The sequence below is a fragment of the Balearica regulorum genome, chromosome 21, assembly GCF_011004875.1.
Source record: "Balearica regulorum gibbericeps isolate bBalReg1 chromosome 21, bBalReg1.pri, whole genome shotgun sequence".
NCBI lineage: Eukaryota > Metazoa > Chordata > Aves > Gruiformes > Gruidae > Balearica > Balearica regulorum.
Genome location: NC_046204.1, coordinates 8,885,882 through 8,912,904, shown reverse-complemented (window position 1 = coordinate 8,912,904; position 27,023 = coordinate 8,885,882). Strand labels below are relative to the sequence as shown.

The following is a 27,023-nucleotide window of genomic DNA, read 5'->3' as shown; positions in this document are numbered from 1 at the left end:
GATCCTGCACCCCATCACGAGCTATGGGCTGCCTTCATCCCCCGACCTGCAGCCATTGATCCCAGCTGTTTTCAGATTCTTTCTGCTTCCCATCACAGCAGACAGACTCTCACATTTAAACCAACACCAATTAATCCCCCCCAAATTACAGGTCTGAGTAACACCCCCCCTTGCCCAGGGGAAAGGATTGTTCCCTGGTTCCCCACAGGAGACCTCTCCCTGCAAGCACCTGGCATGATGAGCACAGCCCCAGGAACGGGCTCCTGACACAGAAAAAGGAAATTGCGTTCGATCGCTTCAGCAAGGTGAGCTCCCAGCTCCGCAGAGGGGAAAGGGGAGGTCAGGGTCCCTGCCGGGGCCACAGAGCGTTGGCAGGGGGAAAGCAGCCAGGCAGCTGCGGAGGCAGGGACGCAGAGGTCAGCAGCGTGCCGGGCTGCCTCGGGGCTGTGTCCCATGTTGGCTTGGGCATGAGGCTGCATGGGGACGTGGCTGACACACGAGGAGCACAGGGACTCTGATCACCCCATAGCTTCCCAGAACTGCTCCAAGGCACTCAATCTCTCAGGCATTTGCAGTTCTCCACCAAGTGCTGAATCATCCTTCTGCAATGTTTGCATTAGGCATGCAGGAGCGGTAGAGCCTTTTGTAGTGAGAAACGGGAAGGGGGGGACACACAAGCAACAAGAAATGTCAGTAGTAATGCTCTCGCTGTGCTACCTGCCCTGCGGGCCCTCGTAAGGCTACGCAGAGGAGCGGACAAAGCTTGGGAGTGCATACCCCAGAGGGACACAGGCAAAGAGTTTGGGCACACAGCAAGGCTGATGGTTTGGTTTCTTCAGCATGAAAGTCACTGTGAGCCCCTGGAGCACGCCCTACCTGTCCTCATCCCCCACTAGAGCTGAAGGCAGACCCAGCCCCAACCATGCAAAGCTCCTGGGATCCCACATCCTGTCACCTACCACAGGGTCCCATCAGCTGCATCAACTCCTGGTCAGCTCTATCAACGATAATCGGAACTAGCGATGCCTCACCTCTAAAAAACCAAAGCCCTCTCCAACCACTGAGAAATGGATGAGTAAAAGTGGTTTATTTATTTAGACTTTCAGTAAAACTTGACAGTATCCTGCACTGGGGGATTTAAAATCTTGCAGACTACCCTGGTTACGCACAAGGACACCAGAACTTTTGTGTGTTTAATAGATCTACTGAGATGTGGCAGATAGCAGAGGATTATCTGGGTTAGTCGATGAGAGAGGCTGTAGGGAGCTGCGGAGGGAATTCACTGCTAAGAGAGACCAGTTTCGCTGCAAGGGAAACGTAGTGTTGATAAATGGAAGTTCACACACGCCATAGGGATCATCTGACCTACTCCTGCGTATTGCCAAATTCACTATCATCTATACCCACACTGGAAAAAGCCCTGTGTGTCACTGGGCAGCTCAGTAACAACAGCTATTAAATGCTCAGAGACAAAAGAAACATCTTAAGGTTTGAAGTGCAATGGGCTAAAGAAATGTAATATTATTCTGGCATTGCGTATTAGCTGACAGGGCGGCCCTGCTCTAAATAACTGTCTCAGTTACAGCCTGTGGGCTGGAACAAGTGAAAGCAACACAAGTTGGATAAAGGGAACCACCCATGTTTGTAATTGCCAAGGGGTCCTTCCAGCCATCCCACCCATCTTCCACCCAGCACACAGCCCTCCCTGCAACTCCTGCAGAAGGCCAGAATGGGAGTTATTTACCAGCACCTGGAGACTTTCCAGATGTGCATCCACATGTAGTCTCTACATCCCTGCATGGGGCTCAGCTCATGGCAAGCTGTGTTGAGATGCACCATTTCTGTGGGATGAGCTTTGGGGAAGATGTTCTGGGTGATGTCAAAGGTGGGTGGCAGGTCTGGGGTGAACTTGCAGGGAGACCTAGTCCAGGTGAAGCACAGCAGAGTGGAGGGATGAGGGTGGCTGGCAAGGACTGGAGCTCAACCCTTCCCTACCAAAGTGCTGGCCAAAAAGGCCAATGCCATGGAGTAGGTGGCATATGGCCTTGGCCTCCTTGGGCAGAGAAAGCCAGATTTGCATGTCAGGGAAAGCCATCATCAAGCCCGTTAACAGGTTCAGCACAGCTGGAGGGACACGGATTATCTCCACAGGCAGTCTGAAACCTGAGGCAGGGCTCTGCTCACCTTATTACAGCCAAGAGGAGGAGACCAAACTCCCTCTCTGGCCAGGAAGCCTCCAGTGGCCGGAAGGCCTGTGGGCTGAGACGATTTTGGTTGGCACCAAGCTAGATCTAATTTATCTGGACAGACCCATTTGTTGGCAGCTACTTTGTGCTCCAAGCAAGGACGTGTACAACAGCCCCATCCCAGCCAGCCCTCCCCATCCGCAAGAGGCTCTGGGGCCAGTGGGAGAAGGTCTAGGAAGCACAGAGAAGGCGCAAGCGGACAGCCTGCCCAGACCAGGCTTCCCATATGCTGCAGGGCTCCAAGTACCACTGATCCAGGGGATGAAAGAAATACCGACCAGCAGACTTGATCCTGAGCTCCCTGGGAACAAGACAGGAATCAGCTGCTCCCGTTAGAAGTGGAAAGGTCACTGTCTGGACTGCCCTCAATGCTGGGCATCTCAAGGGTGTCCAAGAGGGGAAGGGAAATAAGGCAAATCCAAGCATTTGTGCTCTGTACAGATGGACTCTTACTAGCGATGATGGCCTTTAGCACTTCGCTTTTGCTAGAGTACAGCGACGGGAGCGGACGCAGTCCCCTGGCACAGGGTCACTCCTTAGCCATGCCGAGCAATTAGAGCTCCTGCAATAAGGCAGATTTTCCAGCCCTTGACTTGTGCTGGTAGTTGTTGCCTGCACAGCCTCCAGTTTGTCATTTACTTGTCATACGCTGCTGTGGGTGAGCAGCTGTATGGGAATGACATCTAGTCGCAGCAATGCTCAGAGCAGGGGGCAGGCAGCAGTAAACACCTCCCAACTTCTGCCAAAAGCAGCTACTAAAGCCCCCAAACGTCGCTCACGGCTCCGCACGTCTCCAGTTATGACCAGCAGACCTCAGGATGCTTTCAGACATCCTGACCACACTCCTCTCCTCTTCCCAGATAGCCTGACATTTAGCGATGCTCAGATGCACACAGCTCGACTGCACCCGCGTGCCAGGCAATTTGGATCCCCGCTGCTCCTTATTGCTCCTCCAGCCTCTGTTTTTCCCGCATGCTTTGCCGGCAAGGACTTTCTGTTTCCTTGCAGGTCACAGAAACAGGTGCCATGATCTGACCCGTGGGTTCCTCCCAGCCCCACTCCCGTTTGTAGATGAGAGCTATATATAGCAACTTAACAGCAGGTGCTACACAGCATCCACGTGTCTCGTATTAAATGGACTAAGAGCTACACTTTATCAGGTTTGCTTAAATGTGATTAGAAACCTGGGCAGATTTCCCGCTTTGAGTGATCATAGATGGCGCAGGGAAGACAAAGTGAGAGCTTCTGCTCGCGCTCTCATCGTGCGCAAAAGGCTGGCTGGAGACCCGATAAAAGGAATTACTGTTTTAAGGCAGGAAATCAGGAATTATGGGGACTTACTGCAACGAGACAGCGTACAGCTGACTGTGCTGGGGGATTAGACGCATTAACCGGCGCTGGAGAGGCAGCCGAGCCCCCTCCATTAGCCGGCCTGCTCCTCCCCATTGCAAAAGGTTACTGAGCCCATCTTCTGGGGAAGTGCCTCGGCTCTCGCCATCTGCAGCAAACCACCGATATTTGGGAGAGGGAATTCCCTCTGGCTGCTGAAGCGTCTCGTCTCTGCCCTGCGAAACACCACTCAGCGTTTGCTGAGCTGGAGGCCGTTGAAAACGTCGCTTCCCTTTTCCCCATGCTTGAATTTGCTGGGGACGTGCTGGCAGCCTGCCAGACCGATAACGAAATCTGCCAAGACATCAGCATCAGCCAGGGTGAGGGGGCTGCCAGGGCTCGCCCGGCTCACACGGAGGGTTTTCAGACTGCTGGTACCTGCTTTCACCCTTCCCTCCCCCAGGAGAGGCTTCAAGCAACGTCCGAGCTCTCTCTGTGCTCCCACCACCTCCATCCCTCGCTCCTGGGCAAGGCAGCAGCATCTTTGCACCTAATCGCAGATGAGCTGGATTTACAAAAAACAAACCACAAATACAAACAAATCCCAGAACACAGAATTTGCACATACTGTGCCAAAATAACACCCTGGGGCTGCAAAATCATGCTTTGCATTGGGAAATGCCAAGCGAGGGCTGCTCACAGCCACTGCCATAACCGGCAGCACCCTGTCTTTTTCCACAGGATCCTTCAGTGAATAGGACAGACACCGGGTCAGAATGAAAGTTGTGTAGAAAACAGACATTTCCTAACAGTCACAAGCCTAATCCTGCACCCTAAATGGCACCAATTAATGCAGGGAGGTATATAAATCATTAACTGGTCTAACGCCCTTCATGAGATGTTAGTCTCCAAGTTTCTGTTACAGGCACTCTGCCCTTTTTCCAAAAGCATCTTGCACCTGCAACAGGACACAGCGAAGGGCAGGACGGTCCCGTGCTCCAGCCTGACCTGGCAATAGCTCCTCTGATTCCTTACAGATGATGGCACCGAGGCCAAGAGGGGCACAGGACCCCGCGTAACCCAATGGGTCACCCAGCACCTGGGAGAAGACCTGCAAAAATCTCGTTTTCAGAAATAAGGATTTTTCCTTCCAATCAATTGCTTCACATGACACCGTGCAGCTACATCTTTCATTCTCCATGTTTTATTTTTACAGAGTAAAAAAGAATATACAGCATAACGAGAAATCGCTAGTGATCAGCATCTTCAGTGTTGAGCACACCAGACCAGGATGTGCCCTGGGAAACACATCTTCCTTCCAGACAGGACATAGGTGTTGCCAACACTGCAATTTGCTCTGACGTGCATATTTCATCCATCAAGAAGGAACCAGAACGGGTGTATTTGAATTATTATCTCCTCATAATGATACAGGAGATGCTTGATGGTCTCTGTACAGTTGCAGAACTCTCACTGGGTGTACACTGCTGGCAGGACTCTGCCGAGGATACGTCCATGCAGGCTCTTGCTGGACACAAGGGCAGGAGAGATTGCCCTAAACAGGAGACGTGAGCCTGAACTGCACCTGCTGCGTGATTTGCACCATCCCCCTTCAATTGTGACAACACTCAGTTGACATGGACCAAACGGATCAAAGTAAAAGTGCATCACTTGCATACTCTTCCCCAGCCAAGCTCCCTATGCCTTATGAGAGGGCTATAAATAAGGCAACTTTCCCTTAACCTTTACTCTTTCTCCAGAGTTTTTCAGGAAGAAAGGGAGATCAGCTTCACCTAACACTCCCTGCAGATATTGGGTCCCAAATGAAGGCTAGGATATCTCCAAAGCATCGCCTGGACAATTCATCCCCTGCTCCAGAGCATCATGCAGCTTCTGCAGGATTCCCACAGCTCCCAGCCCCCACAGAGCCAGAAAAGGGGGAGCAGCTTTCATCTCCACCAGCCTGTGGGACAAAATCCACTGCTTACCTCCCAACATGTCTGCTTTAAGATGATCAAGCCGTACTTGCTTGTTCTGTCATTATCCCTGCGCTCAGACTGAGCTCCATGCACAGCTCTTCTTAGTCCAGGCAGGCATGAGATGGTCTCCTGCTCTCCTCCTGGCCAACAGGATCCCAGGCTTTTTCACCAGTCCACTGCAGATGTACTTTACCCTCTCCACAGGTGGGCACAGCCCAGTTTCAGGCTCTTCTTTATGCAGCAATGTCCAGAGCTAGGAGTTGTCCTGTCCAGGGCTTAGAGTTGTCCTCCAGCTTGGCAGTGGCTCAAGGGCTCTCCACACCTGCCAGCCAGCCCAGGAGCTGCGTAAGGCCTGGGAAGTCTTAAAGAGGAGCTTCAGCAGAGGTGCAGAGGCACCTGGCCATTAGCACTAATCCTCAAGACCTTGAGCACCATCTCCTGGTCATTCCTGGATGCAGTGGCAACTTAACCTCATGCTTCCTCCATTTCAGCATCACGGCAAAGACTAGGGGACAAGCCACACATGCAACCAAGGAAAATAAAAGTGGGGGCCCTTCGGGATATGTGCAACACTTCAACAGGGCCCTATGCTTGCTGCCACACACACAAAAAAATACCATGCAGAACATTAGCTCCACCAAGCCCCTCTCCTGGGGGCACCCTTTGCTGTTCACTTCTCTCTGAGTTGTAACAGAAACAACGAACTATCTCACTGGCACAACCACCTTGGCACACTCCTGTGCGACCATCTCTGCCTGGTGGCTGTCAGCAGCCAGCACAAGACGCTGCTGGAAAACTCCAATCTGTTCATCTCCTGCGCTCCCGTGGCTCTGGGCAGTGTGATGAAACGGGCACTGCTCGCCGCAGGGTCTCAGGCTGCGAGATGCGGTGGGGATCACCGCTCAGTATGTAAATATCGCAGTGGCAGAGTTCAACCTTTTGGCATAAGGGAAAGGAAGATAAATGCTACCAGTCCCCTCAGAGCCACAGGAACCCTGCATCTATCTAATTGCACTTCATAATGGATTCAGCAAACCATTAATTATCAGATTATATTTTAGGAAACTGCAGATAAAAAAGCTTTATGAAATTTAGCCTTAAAGGGGCCAGTGTGCTCAATGAAGCTGTTGCATTGTGCTGGCACCAGAGAAGCAAATTTTACAGTAGGTATCTGAATGCATTTTACAAAGCAATGTCCTGCATGCCACAGGGAAGTCACAGCAACTATTGCACACCTTCATTAGTGCCAATCCACTGACACCAGTAACGAGGGGCCCTGGCATGCAGGCACAGCTCCTCCTTGCTCAGATGCGCAGCTTCAGCATGTCCTTGGTGAATTAGAGGAGGGGTGGGAGATCTCAGGGCTGTTTGTTCACAAAGAGGATGTGGATGGCCACACCTGCCTGCAATCCTTCTTGGTAACGGACAGTCGCAGCAAAAACATGGATGGGATCAGACTTGTGCTACACAAGGTATTACCTGAACGGCTCCAAAGCCATTTACCACAACTCCCAAGAAGTCTCAGCTTGAGCAGAGAGGCCCAAACGTGAGCTCTGCGCTGAAGGACTTTTCTAGCCGGCATAACAGGCAGCACAACGGTACAGGGGAGACCAACAGAAGAAACAAAGCACCCTTACGCACCGTGCAGAGTAGCAGATACCTGTGAGCACATCACTGATTCAGCCATAAAAATCTCCACCCCGAATTCTCAGGGCAGCTGCTTCTTTGGTTTCACATACCCATACCACCCCGACTTTGTCCTGCACTAGTCTCCTCCTCTCCGCTCTGTTCACAGCAGTGGAGGAACACACGTGAATACACCCAATTCCAGTCTTTTCCTCTGCTGCTTTATTTCTCTTGAGCCAGGAGGAATAAGTGGTCCACCTCACCCGAGCCAGCAGCTGCTGACTGCAGGGAGACTTCCCAGGCTCTTGTGAATGTCTACAAACCTTTCCTGTCCTTGGCCATGCTGTGCTTGCACACCATTTCTTTTGCAGTGTCGCATATCCAGGGCTGTTCTCCCAAAGAAACCCTGAATTTCCCTGCAGGTAGAGCTCCTGAATGAGTCTAGTGGATACCAGGTGCCACGCTCACTTGGTTTCTTCACAAACCAGAGTGACTTTGTCATCAAACAAGTCCTCCATGGTCACTGCCACCAGCTCAGAGCCAGCTTGGCTCATTTGGGATTCGGGTAACGTCACAAAGACTTGGGAGCCAGCGAGTTGGGCCTCATCAAAAGAGATGATGTGCTCTGCTGCTCCTTGGTCCGATGTCTGAATCACCTGCATGGAAGATGACCTCAGAGTCAGGCACTTACAGCACTGCTTTCCCCACAATCATGTTGCTACCCACATCTTTCCTGGCCCCAGCTTGGTAATAACATTTAGCTTCACACCAGACGTCTGCAATTACAATAGGCGTGAGACTAATGGGAAACACCAAACCACACACACCAATGATGCAAAAGAGAAGACAGGAGTGATTAAAATATTTCTCTCCACTAAATTGCTATAATTTAGCTCCACAAGCAGTTGTAGACAATAAACGCTCCGTGATTATCCACTGGAGGAATGCCAGCCCAGGGAATCTTGCACACTTAGCTCCCTCATCCAAGGAGCTGTTCTCCAGTGATGACTGAGATACTGAAGAGAAGGAGTCTGGGTTCAAGCCTAGCACTGGGCCTCCAACAAAACACCTATAATCTCATCTAGGTTTTAACAGCTTCTGAGTAACCAGGCACCTCTGCACACGCTGTCAGTCCCTCCTCCTCAGCTCCTGAAAACCAGGACTGAGCTGCTTCCCCCCACAGCGAGCCCACCTCACACTAGCACAAAAATCCCAGAGCACTGTGGGCTGAGGGGCTTGCATCCTGGACTCCTCTAAGAAGGGCGAATCAGGGAGCAGAAGGGGTGACAGGAGCTGCAGGGTGGATTTGGGAAGAATAAGAGGCTTGGAGCGGGAGGATGGATGAACAACCATGGGGGCTACGGCACAGAGTAGTCTTTACCTGCACAATCTGGGCCGTGGTGGCTTGGGAGAAGACCACCTTGGGATGTTCAGTGCCATAGTGCCCCTCCAGCTCGCCCTGGGAGGGGAAGAGCTCCCCACAGAGCTCACAGGTGAAGGTGCTCTCTGTCTGCTTGAAGTGCTCGGTGGCAACATGGCTCTGCAGGGCCCCTGGGAAACGGAAGGATGCTGAGCAGTACAAGCAGCGAAACGGCTGGGAGCCTGGGGGAGGAAGCACCGCGCTGAGCCTGGGCTGCAACGGCCAGGGCCAGCCCAAGGGCACAGGGAGCTGCAAACGGACAGGACACACAGGGCTGAAAACCACCAGGGACTGAGGGCACAGCGTGTGCCAGCGTCCCTTCTCCCAGCTACGCCACTGTCTGTCAAACAGCTTTTGGCTGTTCTAGCTCCCTGCAGCACCGGTGTTCAGAAACCAGGCTGGTGTATCTGACTGCAGCTGTCCCTTCTCACAAACATCTCTTCTCCCTGTTCCTTTGCACCATCCAGCACTTCTTGTTGGCCTGGCTTCCACCTCCTGATTCAGCTATTGCAAACCCATTATTCACCCCAGGGTCTCTCTCCTCTCAGAGCTATGTCTAGGTCTTCTCCTTCCTCACTCTCCAGGCTGCTGTTGGCTGCCCCAAGAGATGGAGGCTGATCCATCTCCTCTCCTGCTATCCCACGCACAGCCCTGGGGACCCACCTTTCGTAGCAGTCTGGTCTGCCAGTTCACTTTGCCCTCACAGACTTCCTTCAGCCTGCACATTCGCCAAAGGGCCCTTGACGTGTTCTCCCCAAGCCAGATCCCTCTCTGATCTGGTGCTAAACCCCCTTTTCCTCCAGTCTCCCACTAGCTCTATCCTCCACAAACCCCAATGCTTGGGGTTCAGTTCCTCATTTCTCTGTGCTGACATCTCCTCACCTGCACTTAGCTCTCTTCTCTGCTGTAACAAGCAAATCCAGATCCCTCCTTGACTCCACTGGCTCCAGAAGCTTAACAAACATGTCCCAGCCTCACCAAAACCAGTGCTTTTCCAGTTCATCCATATTTCCTGTTTACTCACTCTCTGCTTCCTTACCATGTCCATCTTCACTCCCCCACTTAGACATCACTCACGGAGAGCAGCAGTCATTGCTCACAAGGTTAACAACAAAAACAGCAAATGTAACAGACCTGAGTGCCTGCACTTCACGTGGACCTGCAGGAGAGCCAGCGTGGGGAAGAGCTCCTTGCATGTCTCGCACTCCTGGAACTTCACATCTGCCAACAAGACCAGGAACAGAAAAGTGTGTACCCAAGGTCTTCTACAGAAGACCTTCTGGACTAGAGCTCTGTTTATATCTCAGCAACACCACACGTGTGTACAGCCATGAGGAGCATCTTTGGAGATATGGCAGGAAAAGGAGAACCCAAAAGCAAGTGAGCTGCAAGACGCAGAGATGAGACCTGCCAGAAGAGACTGCTGGATATACAGAATCTATTGTGATTTGCAGGTAAACAAGATGCACAACCTTGTCCTATCAGAGTTATTACTACATTTCTCCCAGCAGTTGCCAAGTGTTTTTGTTTACTAACGAATGGGCCATTACCTGTGTGCTCTGCCTTGACGTGCTTTCGGTGAGCAGCAGTGCTGGAGAAGGTTTTGTCACAGGAGCTGCACTGCAGGGAGGAGAACTTGGAGGAGCGGTGATTCTGAGCTGCAAAGACATCAGGGTGGTGGGTCCGGTTGTGATACCATAACCCTGACAACTGCTGCAATGATAAGGATCAAATCATGGTTACAATACAAAGCTGTTCCAGGGGCATCGTGACAGCAAGAAACTGCATGGAAAGCAACAGGAACAGGGGTGGTGCACAGCAAATACAAGACCTGCTCATCCTCCCATGGGACAACAGCTAACACCTCACTTCTGTTTCTCCATTGCCCCTGAAGAGCTGAACACTGCCGAATTCCTCATCCTCATCTCACTCTCTGCAGGTCTCCTTTTGGTGTGAATTTTTGTTCCCTTGTAGGAATGTGCTCCCACACACACTCCCACTGAGGCATGCCATTTGCAACACGAGTATTGTATTTTTATTCCTACGCTTTTTGTGAGCTAGAAGCTTAGGTGAAAGGGATTCCTGAGGGTCCAGATGGGCAGGTATGTAGCCCTTTGCAGTCACAGCCCATGTCCCTCCATGGATCTGCCTTTTCCCTGCAGATTCTGCCTCCTCTGTGCAATTTTTCCTTCTGCCGACCACAAACTGCTGCGCTCAGTGCGCACGGCCAGGAGAGACATCCTGGTGCAGGAGCGTGCAACGGCAACCTCCAGCACACGTGAGACCAAATCCTTTGCCGCACCAGCTCACCTGGTAAGCTTTGTCACAGATCTCACAGCTAAAGGGCTTTCCTCCGACATGGGTCACCATATGGCGCTCCAGGAGCGACGGGGCACTGAAGACTTTTGAGCAGGTCGGGCAGGGGTGGTACTCCCGGGAATGGGCTTCGTGGACATGCTTGCGGTGCTCCTGCAGGGTGGCAAAGCTCATCCGGCATTTCTTGCAGTCATAGGGATCTTCGATGTCTGCTGCCCAGAAATGCAACAAAAAATGCAGGGGGCAAAGAAATCAAGGGAAAAAATAAAAGAATTGAGAATTCACAGAGAGAAGGAAGAAAAAGCAAAGAAAAGCTTGTTACTTCCCAGACAAAAACCAGCACTGAAGTTCTGGCTTTGCATACAGATATCTACAGCTTCCCATGGTAGGTTCCCAGCAGCTTGCGGTTTGCTGGAAGCCAGCCCTGCCATTTTCTTCGGGATAACCCTACCCACAGCATCAAATCACTAGAAAGTCTTGCTTTTCTTGGAAGGGAAAAACCCCACCATGAGACACCCAGCCAGCCTGCAGGCACTAGTAAACCTGCACGAGCCTCTGCTGGCACGGATGGGTCTGCCATGACCCCACAGAAGCCATGTCCTGCAGGGTGGACGGCCCAAGCCGGGGAGGCAGCTGGCTATACTCACTGTGGAAGGTCCGGAGGTGGATGGAGAGCCCGTTGGCCTGGCGAAAGCCTTTCCCACACTCCCGGCAGACGTACGGCTTGTCCCCCGTGTGAGTCCGGACATGGCGCGACAGCTCAATGGACTGGGCGAACACGGCATCGCAGTACTGGCAGGCGTACATTTTCCCTGTAGTGACAGCCAGGGTGAGAGCCTGCACCTAACGGGACAGGAGTTCTGTATGGACTCTGCCTAATTCCAAAGGGAGAGGGAAGAGATTGTAAAGTGGACAGGCTTTCCTGGGGTAGCCAGAGCATCTCAGCGCAGGGTCAAAAAGGTCCTAGAGGTGCTGAAGAAAAACCACACCTGCACAGGGAGCATTAAATTACTACAGACCTCAAGTATGCGGAGGTACTACGCACTTCTGGAGGTCCTACATACTTCTGGAGGTACTACACATTGCTGTGTCTCACGTTCAAAATTAATTGACCAACAGCATCACACTCATGCAACAGTGGGAAGTACACCCAAGCATACTTACCACAAACAGGGCGATACATCCTCCGCCCATGAGCTGGCGGAGGCATGCCTAAGCCCCAGTAGTGCATGGGGCTGAGTGCAGGGGCAGGAGAAGCACTGGCATGAAAAACTCTGTGAAATTCAGCCAGCAGAAGGGACAGAAGAAAGCAGGTTACCCAGAGGGAGGAGGATGTATCAGAGGAGTCTAGATGTGAGGGGACAGAGAGGAGCTACTCAGGGAAAAACAAGGAAGGTGGAGGAAGAGGAAGATCCCCTTAATGGAGAGCAAACTGCTAACTGGGTAGATAATCAGAAGACCTGGAGAAGGAGGTGGCAGAAAGGTAGAATGAGGAACTGCAGGCAAAACCATGTGGGTGAAGGAGATCTGGGAGCAGCCTGCTGCTCATGGGTCCTGCAAAGGATGGGGAAGCAGCCAGGAGGCAGATGGAGGAACAGGGCACAAAGGGGTGGATGGAACAAGCGAAGCCCATGGCCGGGGTCCCACAGGGAAGGCTCACCCTCAGCATGCTTCTTCTTGGTGTGGTAGGCAAGGGCCGACGCCTGCATGAAGGTCATCAGGCAATGCTTGCACATGAAGGGCCGGTCCCCTGTGTGCAGCCGCATGTGGTTCTTCAGTGTGGAGTTGGCCGCGAACTTGGCCCCACACTCCTCGCAGGAGAAGGGCTTCTCATCGAAGTGCTCCGTAAGCTTGTGGTACTGCATCCCTGGGGAGGCAGGCAGGACACCGAGATGGCATTGGCGGGACCCAGTGCCAGCTCTGCCTGACCCTGCTGCAGAAGCACCACTCCACCCAGCCTGCAGGTCCACCAGCCCACCCACAGCACCAGGGGTTCACCAGTGTCCTCCAGCCCGCCTGCAACACTGGGGATCTAGTGTCCTCCAGCCGAGGTCCACCAGGATATCGGGAGCCGCCACGAGGATGGCAAAGACACTCATCTCCTCTTACTCATCCTGCTAGACCAGCTGCAGAACTGGAACAGCTTCATTATTTTGGGAGGCTTTTAAATTTGCCAGTAGCCCCGCTTTTCCTTGATGAGCCATGTGGAAAACCAATTAGGGAAGAACTAATCAGAAAGTGGTTGTGCTCAGTGGGGCAGGGGAAATGAGCTGAGCTGCGTTTCTCACACACGGCGCTCACAAAGCTGCAGGGAGGAGGAGGAGATTTCAGACTATCACTTTGTTATATTGTCAAGATTTCTGTCCGAACACCCCTGCTCCCACCCTGCTTCCATCAGCCCTACCTGAGGCATGAGCAAACTCTCTGCCACAGATGTCACAAGCCACAGGGAGCCGCTTCTTCTTCTTCTTGGCTGTCCCCACCACCCCGTGGACCTCCAGCTGATGCTTCTCCAGCTCCTTCTTGGTCGATTTGACCTCACTGCACTCCTTACACTGGATCTGCTTTCCTCTGGCCACCCGACAACGTTTCATGTGCACCTTCAGGCGGCAGTAGAAGTGGAAGGTCTTATCACAGGCTTTGCAGACAAAACTCTTCTTAGAAGAAGCTTTTTCTTGGGGTTCCTTTGATTCCTCAGCACCAGCACCTCCCGCCTTGTCCTCATCTTTGTCCAGAGCTTCAACCTGGGATTCACTGTTCACCTTCCACTTCCTGATCCCAGGTTTCTCCCCGCTTCCCTCAGTCAAGAGACCTACAGAAATAACAATTCCTGTTTTGGTGGTGACCAGTAGAACTGGGCACCAGCCCCTCAGTCTCCCATCTCCTGAATGCTCCTACACAGACAGTTGTCCCTGCTCAGCAATAACAGACACACATCGGACATGCTGTCCCATCACAATGGTGGCACATGGCTCTGCTCAAAAGCAGACGTGGCCATGCACAGTACGACGCATGAAAGAGTGGTCCTTGAATTTCTCCACCCACACATATCAGGGGCTGGATGAGATGGCAAGAGCCAGGGCCAGATTTTCAAAGAGCTTGCTCCACAAAGAGGAACAACTGTTGCTTCCAAGCATCTGCATCCTGCTCAGACACATGAAGTTACGGCCGTGCTTAACTTTTGAAGATCTGAGCCTCAAGTATGATACTGTATAAGTCTGCCATTGAGAGTGGATATCCAGCCATTAATTACAAGCAATCTCAGGAACACTTCCCAAATGCAAACTCTCTGAAAGGGAACAGATAATCTTGCTACAACCCTTTTGAGTCTTCTGGTTAGGGCCCTGAGGTATCTTAAATTGCTCATTACATTCACTTCTTACAAAGTCTAATGCTTTTCTGAGTCCCTGTAACACCATCATCTCAAAAAGCACAAGCTGGAAAATTCACTGAGGATCTTGTCCTGGTTTTGGCTGGGATAAAGTAAATTTTCTTTCTAGTAGCCGGTATAGTGCTGTGTTTTGGATTTAGTACGAGAATAATGTTGATAACACACTGATGTTTTAGTTGTTGCTGGGCAGTTGTAGTGTCTACACTAAGTCAAGGACTTTTCAGCTTCTCCGGCCCTGCCAGGTGCACAAGCTGGGAGACCACAGGCAGGACAGCTGACCCAGGCTGGCCAAAGGGATATTCCCTACCGTATAGCACCATGCCCTGTACAGAACTGGGGAAGCGAGCCAGGAGGTGGGATTGCTGCTTGGAAACAGACTGGGCATCACAGGGGTTTTCTTCCACAGGTGGTGAGCAATTGCATTTGTGCATCACTTGTATTATTATTATTATTATTATCACCATCACCTTTTGTTATCCTGTTAAACTGTCTTTATCTCAACCCACAAGTTTTTTTTCCATTCTCCTCCCCATCCCACTGGGTGGGAGGAAGTGAGCGAGCAGCTGCCTGGTGCTCAGTCACCAGCTGGGGTTAAACCATGACAGATCTCAATCTACAGAAAAGACCCATAGGGAATGTACGTATGGAAGAAATCAAAATACAAATGGATATATTTGGCTGCTTTGCTATAATGAGAACCATGCAACTGTATGGCCATGGAAACCACTGCAGATTTCTTTTGCCAATGCTCCGGAAATTCAGCCTGTGCTTGCAAAACTTCTTTTCTGACTTCCTCACTATGGGAAGAGCTCAGCAAAGTGTCCTCCCTGCACAGTGATACTTCTCTGGATTTCCAACCAACTAGAAACCAGGGGACACATTCCAATAGATATGGAAATCTTAATATGTCAGGTGGTGGGGGAGAAAGAGACTGTAAGACTGGTTTCCAGTTTGCCCTACTCTGTCAAGATAGCAACACACGCCTTTCACCTCTAAGGTCTCTTCCCACATCCCTAAAACCAATACTATCAGTTTTTCTGACCCAAGTGAAGAATCTTTAAACTTCCCAGAAATGTTGAACATCAAAAAGAGTCTTCTTGCAGGGCAGGATGAACATGGATGAAGATATGAGCACTGAGGAAACTAGGACTGGAAATTCCTAGAAGAAGTGCCATGGAAGCAGGGGGGTAACCTGAGTCAGATGAAGTGGAGTTTTGCCACATACTCCAGTGGGCCAAAAGCTGGCTCATGGTCCTCCTGCTCTTATGCCTGTGAAAATGTTGTTCAGGATTACAAACCTTTAGCCTAGACAACAGCACAAGACTGTAACGGTATAAAGGCAGGGAGAGCTCTTAACTTTAGTCCACCTTCATGGGCAAATGCACAAAGGGGCCCCAGGAACAGCTCTATCTCTTCAGGGGGACTCTTCCTGGAGAACAGTTTTGAAAGCAAGCTGAAGCAGATCATGTGAAATCAATGGCTAGGTACCTGCACTCTGTAGTCTTGTGCCAGTGTAATATATACATCCTGGACGGCAGGAGGAACCTTACCTGACAGTGGAAAAGACCTTCTAAGTCTGGCTACCATGAGACAGGAGAATGAGAGACATGCTAAACTGCATGACACAAAGCTAATGTGACAGTAAGGTCCAGTTGCTGAACGAGCAGGTTTCTTTAATGGCATCAAGTACCACAGGCTGGCTGCTGCTGAACGGCAGAGGGGACATGCAGCACTGCTACGTTGGGGCAGCAATTCCTTTCCACTTGGCAGCCAGCATGTCTCCCAGAACCCCTCCTATGGGTGAAGACAACATTTCATACCTCATTAGAGCAGCGTCAAGCAACAGAGGTTACCCAGCAAGCTTCCATCCTTGGAGACACAGGAAGCTTGGAGGTCAACCCAAGTACTCTCATGAGAAATAAGACCAGACTGAAGAAGTGATTGCACATCAAGTTTGAGAGACAGGAACTTGGCATGCCTTGGCCATGCCCTTGGCTGAGCCTCCTGGGAGCAGATCCCGAGGGTAAACATACCCCAGAAAGGTCCCAGACATGAATTCCCCACTGTGGGGTCCTCCAGAACTCTGGACTTTCTATTCTCCGGTGGCAAAGACATTCAGCGCTGGAAGAAAAACCCTGCTGTTTATTATGGCGTATTTCATACCAAGTTCTCTTTCTCTTTTGTAAGTGGTCTGCTAAGTCATGAATCCTGGTGGTTGCTCTATCCTCCCTGCAATTCATGACAGATATTAGACTCCAGAAGCAGAAGATCTCTTGGTGTGTTGACCATCCCATTTTCCACTTCTTCAGCTTAAGCTGGAAGAAAATTCCACCTATCCCTTTGCATCTTGAAGGTCATTCCAATGGTTGCCGACATGCATGGTGGCTTCTAACACAGAATCTTTAGAGCGAATAGCATTTTGCTTGCAGACCCTACAGTTTAACAATTCCAGGGGCTGACTCAGGCCTAAGTGAGATGCTAACTGTCTTTTTAAACATAAGACTACACAGAGGAAAAGCCTTTTTGCTGGAGTTCTTGACACATTTCTGAGATCTGAAAGCAAGGCATATCTTGACAAACATGATCTCCCAAGAAGTGACTGTACGGAGACCTGGAAAGCAGCTGGCTAGAGAGGAGGTTATGGAGTTGACTGGAAGAGCCGAACCTCATCCTTGCAAGCACCAGCCACAAGGGAAAGTGCTCTGACTACAGAAGGGACCCAAGGAGAAGCCAACAGATTTCCTGTTGCTGAGTGTGGTTGGGGACGGACGCAGTTTCCTCCAGAGGGATGCCAAGTACTTCAGCTCACCTAAATTAAGTATCAGATTTTTTTTTTTTTTTGCGTGGTAGAGATGTAAAAACTGTTGCTTTCAAGTGGAAATGCAAACTGTACGCATCTCCATGAGGCACATATGTTCTTCAGAAATGTAAGATCTCCTCTGTTTCAAGTGGAAACTCACATCCCTCAAACATGAGGCCCACAGTTATCATTCATATCTCATGCCAAGAGCCACATGGGTATTGATCCATAAAGCCACCTGCACCATTTAGGGCTGGTAAGCAGTGATATCAGAGCTGAGAGGACTGGCCTAGAAATTAAGATATGGAAGTTCAGTGTGAAGATCTGTACGATGCCAAAAAGGGGCTGGTAACTGGCAATCCTCCTCTAGACACTTCATACAGAATGTATGTTTTTGCCAAGTAAAAACCATTTTTCCAGGGCTCTTGTTTTTGATGTTGCTTCTTGCTTGATTTCGTCTCAACCTTGGCTTGAAGCCCTGCAAAGACACTTAGTAACAGCAGTCTGCTCTCTTTGATATTGGTGCCAGAGAAGCAGGCATCTGCCAGAGCAATCTAGCTGACTCCCCAGGTCCCTCACTGGTAAGCACTGCAAGGTGTTCAGGAGCTGAGGTGGGCTCCACACTCACAGGCACGTGCAATTTCTGTTGGCTTACCTCATCAGCACTGGCACATCCCACATTCAGACAGGGTCAAGGGGAGTGGGGCAAGTGCCTGCAGCAGCAGGAGACAGAGAAGGAATGGAAGATAAGAAGGAATCGCCTTTTCTCTGGATGTCCTCATCAGAGCCATGACCAGGTGAAAAAAAACCAACTGGATCGGTAGCAGCTCTTGGTGGAGTTAGAAGAGAGGACCTAGATCTGAACTGGGCATGAATAGTGGATCTACAGTGTAGGACATCTCTCAAGGAGACCACTAAGGCCACTGAGTCAAGAAAGGGCAGCAAAGCATGCGCTATCACCCTCTGAGCCCTATGTCTTGAGCAGTAAGCCAGGTCCTTAGTTTCTTCTACATGTACACTGCTCTGAGTCACCCAGTCTCATCTACCACCCCAACAACATTTCCTCATTGCTCAAGAACGTGGGCAAGTTCATGGACAGCAGCTTGCTCTCTGCCCCCTCCCAGCATGTGGGGAACATTGGCTTCGCCTCTCACTGTCAAACACAAAATGATGGCGAGTGTCGAAGCCAGGAAGCTTGTGTTCATTCACAAAGACCACTTATGGTCCTGGCCCAAATTTTCAGACAAACCTTCTACCCCTAAAAAAAGACAAACTATTAATAACAAGCTGCTTACTCTAATACCTAGCAACCTGCTAGTATTTCCACACTGTGCATAAGCTGAGCAGCTCTGGCACCATGAGTAGTTGGGGACAGATTGAGCTGAACCAGTGCCTGCGCTTGGATAAAAATCACACTGTGTACATCCTAGTGGACTCTGCAGCCCAAAGAATCTGGATGCGCTGGGAAACACGATGCCATAAAAATGTATGTGAGCAAGCAGAATAAGCAAGTCACATTTGCATCCTTTTCAAGAGAATGCAAACCTGCAGTTAGCTTCCTGGCCCTCTGTTATCTTTTTTCATTAAAGCACCAAATTCTGTTAAGCATTCTTCCTTCAAATGACGGATGCAGAGACACAATTTGGCTCAGCTGGAAAGCATCCCACAGCTCAGGGCTGGGTCTCACACATGGTTATTGCTATGTGTTTGTTTCTGGGGTTCACCAAATTGCTATCTGCATATGTTTCATTCATACCTTTGCCGAACTAGTACAGTATAACAACATTCCCCTACTGCTGTGGGACTCTCCCAGGGGATCATTTCCTCTGTAAAGTGTATACATAGCAAGACCACATTAACGCACAATGAGAAAACAAACTCAGAAACTAGTCTGGGACTACAAAATGCACCATCATGCTCATCTTTGCACAAGACAAGCGTGCTCCGATGTGACCTTTTCGTAATCGGCCTGTGGAGTATCCACACATGAACAGATAAAGTCAAGGGATTGTAATACAAGTCCAAATTCATACAGATCCAATAGTACGGGAAGAACCAAAGAAATCCCACCAGTTAAGGATAAAAATTCTGAAAAAGAACCCAATATAGATACAAATTACATAACTAAGTTGATTAAATTCCTCTGGTGCAAGGGCTGGAGTGGAGATATGCAAACACAGTTAAGGAATACCAGTATGGTGTCGGTTATGGTCTCCACAACCCTTGTAATGTACAAAACTTTAATATGGTGCATTTTACCAGCAGGAGAAATGCACAGTCCAGTGCTTGGATCCAGAGGCCACCCCTGTGAACCCTCCTGCACGTACAACCCCAATATTTGGCCAGGGGAGAGTTCTATGAAATGACCTGAGGCCAGCAGGACACTGAGGTTCCCTACCAAACTGCCCAAGACTCCCATAATCGTGTGTAAAAGATCAGGGAAGGATGAAAGCCTGTGCTTTTCTTACCCACATGCCCCAGCTCCTGCATCACTGGCTGCAGGTCTGGGAAGGTCTCATGGACATTGCACAGCAGCTGACAGATCTTGATGGCTGGGACAGACTTCTCCTGGGCTGTGCTCAGCGCCGCTTTCAGGGAGGCCTCTGAACTATCCTTCTGAGCAGAAATACTCAGTAGCTGGAGAAGTAAGAAGAAGAAAACATCACATGACAGAGATTTTGGGCTGTGAAAGGTCGGGATGGTCTGAGAGTGAGGGCACATCCATTTTATTTCATCTCTACTGCTGGGAACCTGCTTTGAGAAACCAGAAAAGAAATCCCTTTCCATGCAGGTCTTTGCCCCTCCACTGATGTCTGTGCATGAGCTGAGAGAATTTCAGGATTAAAAAAAGTTACTAGAAACTAAATTCTCAGACTTTCTGGTTTTGTATTCGCTCACTTAAAACCACTTTTCCATGGAATGAGCGGTTCCTCAATGCCTTACAGCATTACCTAACTCATAAACCTGTCCTTTATACACAGCTCGCTCTGGGCTTTTCTCTCCCTTCCAAATCCAAACCTGCTTCAGCCAGCCACTGTAAGAACCAAAGTGAGGATCTGTGCATGCCCGTACGCACCTCACCCTTCCAGATCTCCAACAGCAGCTAACCAGAGCAGGAATGAGCAACTGCAGACTGCTTGGTGGAAAAGGCTAGCTCGCTACTAAAGCACACAGACCATTTTCCTTGTCAAGGAGAAAAAAGGTGAGGGACTCCGGGACGCTACACAATCAGGGCATCCTCATTGCATTTTCTAAGAGTGTTTCTTCTCGTACGTCCTGGAACAGCCAACTGAAATGGAAACCCACTCCCTGGCAGCTCTACTTTCTCTAGGACTGAAGCACCCTTGCAGAGCTTAAACAGTTTTGCTGTGTTTGAATACCCACATTTTCACCAACTAAGAATCTCACTAGCAATTTCCTTTACCTAAGAACTCCTGCAGAATTTATATAAAACACCAAACACACTCTCACTTCAGCAGACGGGCACCTCCAACTTTGGATGCCTTCCCCAACCTAAGTAATGTCCCTTGATTTCAGTACATGCTAGGGTCTGTCCAGTCCTTTGAGCCCGAATCATGCTGGCTCCGAGAGCATCCCCTCATACCTCTTTTACTGCTTCTGTGAGTCCTGCCTCCCCCGGAGCCAAGCCCTCCAGGTCGGCTCTCTGCTGGATGGCCTCCGAGATCAGCTTGCTGTGCCGCAAGATGATCTCAATGGCTGTGCTCTCGCTGGTGGCCACTGAAGAGGAAAAGAAAAAATAAAGGTATTTAAAAACACAAAACCCAAGGAGAACCTGAAGGCCTTAGCTGTGCTTAGCTTTGTCCAGCACTCTCTCGAAGCTGAGCTGTTACCAGCTTTAGGGGCACAGGAAACAGCAAACAACTACAGGCAACTTTTGGTTATACTAATTGCAGCACTCACATCCAGCATAAAATCCTAGCAGACCACACTTCTCACTGTTTGTCCATCTTCAGGCGAGAGGATCAGATTTTCCAAAGCACATTGCCGAAAGAGACAGTGACAACCTCAAAAGGCAGGCATGGTTCTCCCAAGACTCAGGATTTCTTCTCTCCCCCAGTTACAGACATCCCATTCTGATTTTTGCAGAAAAACAGGCATTTCTAGGCACAATTTGCCTCACCCAAGGACAGCCACGTAAAAAGCAGCTGGATGCACCGTGCACCAGAAGTGCTGGTTTCTCCAGGCTGAGCACAGAGGGGATGGAGAAGAGGAGTTCGGGCAGAGGCAGCTACACCACAGGTGCCCGACTGCAAGCAGGTGAACCCCGGCTTTGTGCCCGCAGGGCCAGCACACACAGCCAGGCTCTGGATGGTGGCCAGCTCTCAAAAGGTTTGCTCATTACAAAACCTGAAGGCACAGAGCCACAAGCAAAGCAGCTGCGTTTGTAGACCAAAGTGCTTTTCCAACCAATCAACCATTTCAGGACACGGGTGTTGAAACCCATTGGAAGAAAAGAGGTTCCCGGCCAGGGAAAGGGCAAGGAGTGAGAAAGCAGCTCCTGCCAGCAGCAGGAGAAGCTCAGGGAGAGTGTGGGGGCACACCAAGGCCATTACCTGCTTGGAAGAAAAACTCTGCACCGGGCTGTTTCCGGATCTCCTCCATGAGCAGGTTCAGCGGTGCAGGTTCCCGCACAGCCAGCAGCAGTTGCCAAACAGCAGAGGCCGACAAAGACTTCTCCTCCAGCACTGCCGACACAAGGGAGGCAAAACCGCCAGCCTCACGCTTCACAACCTGCTCCATCGCCTTGGAAAGACCCACAGTGAGGCACTAATAAGAGACCCCATCCATCTGCCCTGCAGCACGCTTAGACATGACCGTGGCTCAGCCCAGACCCAGCCTTCCCTCGCTCCCACCCTGCTGAAGACCAGCGCAGCTCAAGTGGTGACCACTTGGAAGGCAAGCTCTTCACCTGAACACATCAGCCATTTCCTCAACTCGCTCCGAAGCTGAGCATCTCTCCTCAGTGCCCACATCAGCCACTCTTACTCACCAGCCTTCACCTTCATATACGTTACCTGCTTCACTCAGCTTCAGATATGTTACCTGCTTCACTCTCACTATGGGATACTAAGGAATGATTAAACGGAGTCCGGCTGGAGGACTGTGCCAAACCAAGCCATGACAGGTAGTAAATCAAGTCCTCAGGACTTGATAGGGATCCCAGATGGGGATTAAAGCTCAGTATCTACTTGCACACGTGCAGGAGCCTGCTTACCTCTCTCTCAGCAGGAGCCAGGCTCTGCGCAACAGAGATGCCCTGCAGCAGCGTCTGGGTGTCTGTGAGGAGCTCCACTAAGTTTTCTCGGTATCGCCTCAGCAGTTTGGCTCCGTAATCCTCTGGGCTCCATTTGGCTGAATGCAAGTGAATGAAAATAAGAACAGCTCAGCTTGCAGCATCTTCCCAAAGTGCTTCAGACCTACAGGAGACCGAAAAAGCCAAGGCAGCCAGTTCTGCCTGGGTGACTAATGCTCAGCACACCCGGATTCACCTTCAAGCAGAGGATGAACACAACAAATCAAAACTTCTCCAAATCAAAGACAACAAATCAAAACTTCTCCAAATCAAAGACAACACAGAATATCCTCTGCCCATACATGCCTACAGAAATAGATCTCTGGCACCCAAATGCCTTCCGAGTCTCAGTCCCGGTCTGAGCCTCGAAGAAGAAAGACTGTTTTCAGCCATGTTAAGCAGGTAAATATGTGGCCCTCTCTGTGAAGGCAACACCTCGAGATGTTCATCAGCCTCTTCTGATGCCCTGGAATGAAGGAGACCCCATTACTGACTCTTGAAAGAGAGCCTGTAAGTGAGAGTCTGATCCACCCCACCAAGGAGGAGCTCTGCCACATGCTCCGTCTCAACGGTGTGTGACTATCAAACATACTAACATTTTACATACACCCAGAAGGTCCAAAGTAATCAAGAACTTAACGGGCTGGGTTGTCCTTGGTCAAAATGTTAAATGAACACAAACCAGACGTGTGACTGCAAAGTGGCAGGAACACCCTCTTCTCTCCCTTACTCCAAAAAAATGCAACTTTAACCTCATTCCTTCCTCCTCTCATATCTAATTCCATGCTGGGTCTGCTGAGGTTTGCCCTGATGAATCTGAGAAACGATTACTCTAGAGTAACAGCACAACCCTTTAAGACACCCCAGTATCAGGAGACAATAGACTAATTCAAGAAAGAGGAACAGTGTTTATTCAGGATAACGAAGACGCTTGGGCAAAATACACTGTGTACGAAAAGTAATATATGATTGCACTTGTTGCCAGATCAGTTGATAAATAAAACTGGAAATTGCCAAACAGATGAATTTGAAATGGATTTTATTCACTGTTGGAGTCACTAAATTGGAGAACATGCATAGTCATACTTTTGTAGAGGAAACCAAAACAAAAAACTGTAGTTCATCCGAGACATCTGTGTGTGTTTTTTCTTTGCGTGCTTAGGTCTTTTAATCATGTTGGTTCAGTACCAAACAGAACAACCTATTATTCACACAACACTACTTGGGAGAAAAGCAGCTAAATACACACAGCTCGGTGAAAAGAAAATAGTCTCTGGGATGCAGAAGACATACAGTGCCAGATAAGAAGAGAAAGCTCTCCAGTATGGTGAAGGAGGCAATAGTAGGCTGTGGGAATAATCAATGGAAGATTTTGAGCTAATATGAAAAACTCCCTGGACAAAGACTTCTTGGAGACATGAGTCTACTCCCTAGCAAAGTGAAGGGAACCTCATTAAGCACTTGAGGTCTGTAGGGTTTAGGACTTGGACGTGCCCTGCATGGATCAGGGGATGGTTTACAAATAAAATATTTTCCCCCTACTCCCATTGGAATGTTTCTGATTTTATTACACAAATTTGAGTTGATATGAATGCACTCTCAGCTCTGCTGCCGTACCAAGGTGAGCTCCATAACAAGAGCACGCCCTGCCCCACTGTACCAGATGTCCTCCCTTCTCTTAGCGGGATAGCACAGGCATCAAAAGCTGCCATCAGTGGCTCGAATCATTCCCTCCCTCTTCATTTCCACGATAAGAAATATTTGTGCTTCTGTTTGTTCAAGCTGCAATTTGAAGAGATTCGGCTCTATGTAATTAAGGAATGCTCCTCCTTGGAATGGGTATTACCACTAGATAATTAACCATGTTGGGAGTCTGGTGTTTCAAGAAAGCAATCGTGCTTAACAAATGACAAAGCAAACTGCCTGTCGGGAATGTTTGCTACAGAGGAAGTTATCAGCATTATGAGCACAGTTTTGCTTTCTATTAAACACTCATTTACATTTCACTGCATGTTAATTTAGTTTTTAATTTTTAAGTGACTTCAGAGCTGGTGAAATCTGCCTTTCTCTCTGAACTGCTCAGGGTGTGCCTAAAGCCACCCAAACCTTGGAAGGCTTTCCCACCAGCCGAAAGATGAGGCCTTATGAGTCCCTGATCCACTACTCACATGCAAGAAACAATAAAACCCCACCAAAACAAGAAGAAGGGGACTAGCTGTCCAAGATAATGATGTCTAACGGGGACACTAAGTGTGGGTCTCCCATCAGCACACTCTAATCCGCACAGGAGACCACAACTCAACAACCACGATGTGCAGAAACACTACCCAACCAAACACACAGCCCACAATCTCCCTCAATCACAAGGAATTCACGAAGACTGAAGTCAGGTAAGACATTACCTGTATTTAATTTCAAGACATCTACAGCTTTGGGGAAGTTTTAGGGATTTGCTTTCAAAGCCAGCAAGTACCATGAGTTAAAGTCACCAATGGACCAGAGTTTGGTAAAGATGCCTTCATTGCTGTATTTATTATGGAGACACATGCTGCTGCTTAAAAGTGACTGAAAACAAAAAAAGTAACTGACACTGGAAGACACAGTTCTCCTGTTTTCCAGATATGACATCCCAGTTTCTACACTATCAGTGGCAAATGAGGGAGGAGCCCAACAGGCTTCTCATTTCATTGCAAAGCAGGGGCCTTCTTGCTGGCATAGTCCTCCTACCCCAGTGCTTCCAGACCATTTTTGTTCACATAAAAAGGGCATCCCATTCCTTTAAATGAAAGTAAGATTGTAAAGTCCAGAAAAGCACCCAAACTTCCCGGCAATTCCCTGAACTGAGCTCCGAGGCATCTAAGTGTAGTGTACCCATACCTTTGCCATCAGAGACATTTGCTGTTGCCACCAAGTTGTCTAGCAGACGGTGGAGACCAGGGAATGAAGCTTTCACAGCCCCTAGAAGTTTGACCAAACTTTCCGCTTTCAGGCTTTTCTCTTCGTCCACCTTCCTGAGCAGATTGTCCATGGCTTCCCTCTGACAGCCGCCTTCACAGCAATCCAAAACTACCTGCGACAAAGAAGCAGTCAAGAACCTGTTTGCAAGAGTTTCTTACACAGTACTGCAATAAACACATGTCCACTGCTTCCACGAATTTGATTAACTGGGAGGTGTTACGGGGTGCTGATTAGAGGAACGTCTAAACATGTCCCAGGTATATCTGACATATGTCACCTTGAAAACTACACTAGCAGGTTCTTCCACCAAGTCTAGCTCTTGGAAGTGGCTGACAAGCAAAAAACATTTTTTCAAAGGGAACAGAAAAAAAAGACTTAAAGACAGGATTCAAAACAACATTTAATTTGGTATTTTTAGCAAATACTTTTTAAATTAACAGTCTCTTTTTCCCTTGTCTCCCCAATTTTTCTGCTTGTCATTGAAAGACAGGGATGGAGAGAAAAAAAAGAAGACTCTCTTTATTTAAATAAGCATCCTATTAATTGAATGATTATTTCTATGACAAGGCCGCATGAGACATCTCTTACGTGAGACGCAATCACTGCAGCTTGGAAAAGCTCTGGTGTGCCACTATAATACCTACAAGGCTCCTACAAGGGAAAGGCAGTTGACAAACACAGGTTGACTTCCACTCTGCAAACGCTGTGTCCCAAGCACTTGAAAAGTAGGACTGGCAGAAACTCTGCCCCATTCCCTGCTGTCATAAGCACTACACTACACAGTCCCATTAATAAAATTATTAAGATCTGTCCTAAACCTAGTTACATTTTTGCTCACTTTCCCCTGTTGGAAAGCTCTTCCACAGTCTCATTCCCCTGTTGATTCTTCTAATTTTCAGCTTAAATTTATTCATGGCCAGCGTATACCCATTTGTTCATGTGCCAACATTATCTTTTAGCTTAAAAAGCCTTCTAAACTCTCTGAGGTGTTTATGCGACCCTTCTTCTCCAATTTCTTTATAAGAGTGCAATCATATTCCCTCCCAGTCTTCATTTCACTTGTCTAAATAAGGCAGTTCCTTGTAAAACAGCTTCTCCACTGCCCTGATCTTAAGACTGCAGATCTGTCTCCACTTCAATACAAATTCACCTTTTTGGAACAAGACTGGAACCACACACAGAAATTTCAGAGGAGGTCCTAATTCTTAGTTCTTGTTACTGCATCTAAGTGCACACTCTTTGCTTTATTTCACATCATTCAATTCTCACTACTTAGTTCTCCAGCCATGTAAGTCTCCGCCTTGCAGATGCTCCTCTGTGTTGACAAAATATCCCAGTTTTGCTCACCAGCAAGTTTTGCTAAGCATGATTTGATATTTTTGTGTCAATAACATTAGTGTTAATATTAAGTAAGTAAGTGCCAAGAATTCCACTGGTAACCTTGCTCCAACCTGTCAGTCCTGTCTTCAGCACAATCTGTAGTTATCTCCCAGTAAGATATATCCTTTTTTAATATCACAGCTTCCTCCAGTTTAACAATTTCCTCACATGAAATTCAAATGCTTTGCTCAAGTCTAGATCGAGGCAGAAAAACCCATTTTTATCTCATCAAATAAAGATTCCAGGTCAGGCAGAAACCATTTA

At 49.1% G+C, this 27,023-nt stretch overlaps 1 protein-coding gene across 11 annotated transcripts in view; it reads right to left on the bottom strand.

Moving 5' to 3' along the window:
• Positions 1-4,768: 4,768 nt before the first annotated feature.
• The window catches only part of ZBTB40 (zinc finger and BTB domain containing 40), a 45,197-nt gene continuing 22,942 nt past the window's right edge, over positions 4,769-27,023 (bottom strand). For 2 of the 11 annotated variants that reach the window (XM_075773384.1, XM_075773386.1), the window contains exons 6-18: positions 25,299-25,491; positions 22,344-22,480; positions 21,682-21,871; positions 20,712-20,845; positions 19,576-19,744; positions 13,321-13,728; positions 12,577-12,783; positions 11,564-11,728; positions 10,911-11,128; positions 10,151-10,313; positions 9,735-9,821; positions 8,562-8,782; positions 4,769-7,836 (exon numbers count right to left, since the gene is read on the bottom strand). In XM_075773384.1, coding sequence (XP_075629499.1) covers positions 7,645-7,836; positions 8,562-8,782; positions 9,735-9,821; positions 10,151-10,313; positions 10,911-11,128; positions 11,564-11,728; positions 12,577-12,783; positions 13,321-13,728; positions 19,576-19,744; positions 20,712-20,845; positions 21,682-21,871; positions 22,344-22,480; positions 25,299-25,491 — 2,484 coding nt within the window. In that variant the 3' untranslated portion in view covers positions 4,769-7,644. Of the gene's footprint in view, positions 7,837-8,561; positions 9,822-10,150; positions 10,314-10,910; positions 11,129-11,563; positions 11,729-12,576; positions 12,784-13,320; positions 13,729-19,575; positions 19,745-20,711; positions 20,846-21,681; positions 21,872-22,343; positions 22,481-25,298; positions 25,492-27,023 lie in introns of those variants that run through there. The other 9 variants (XM_075773387.1, XM_075773385.1, XM_075773388.1 and 6 more) reach the window with 9 other exon arrangements.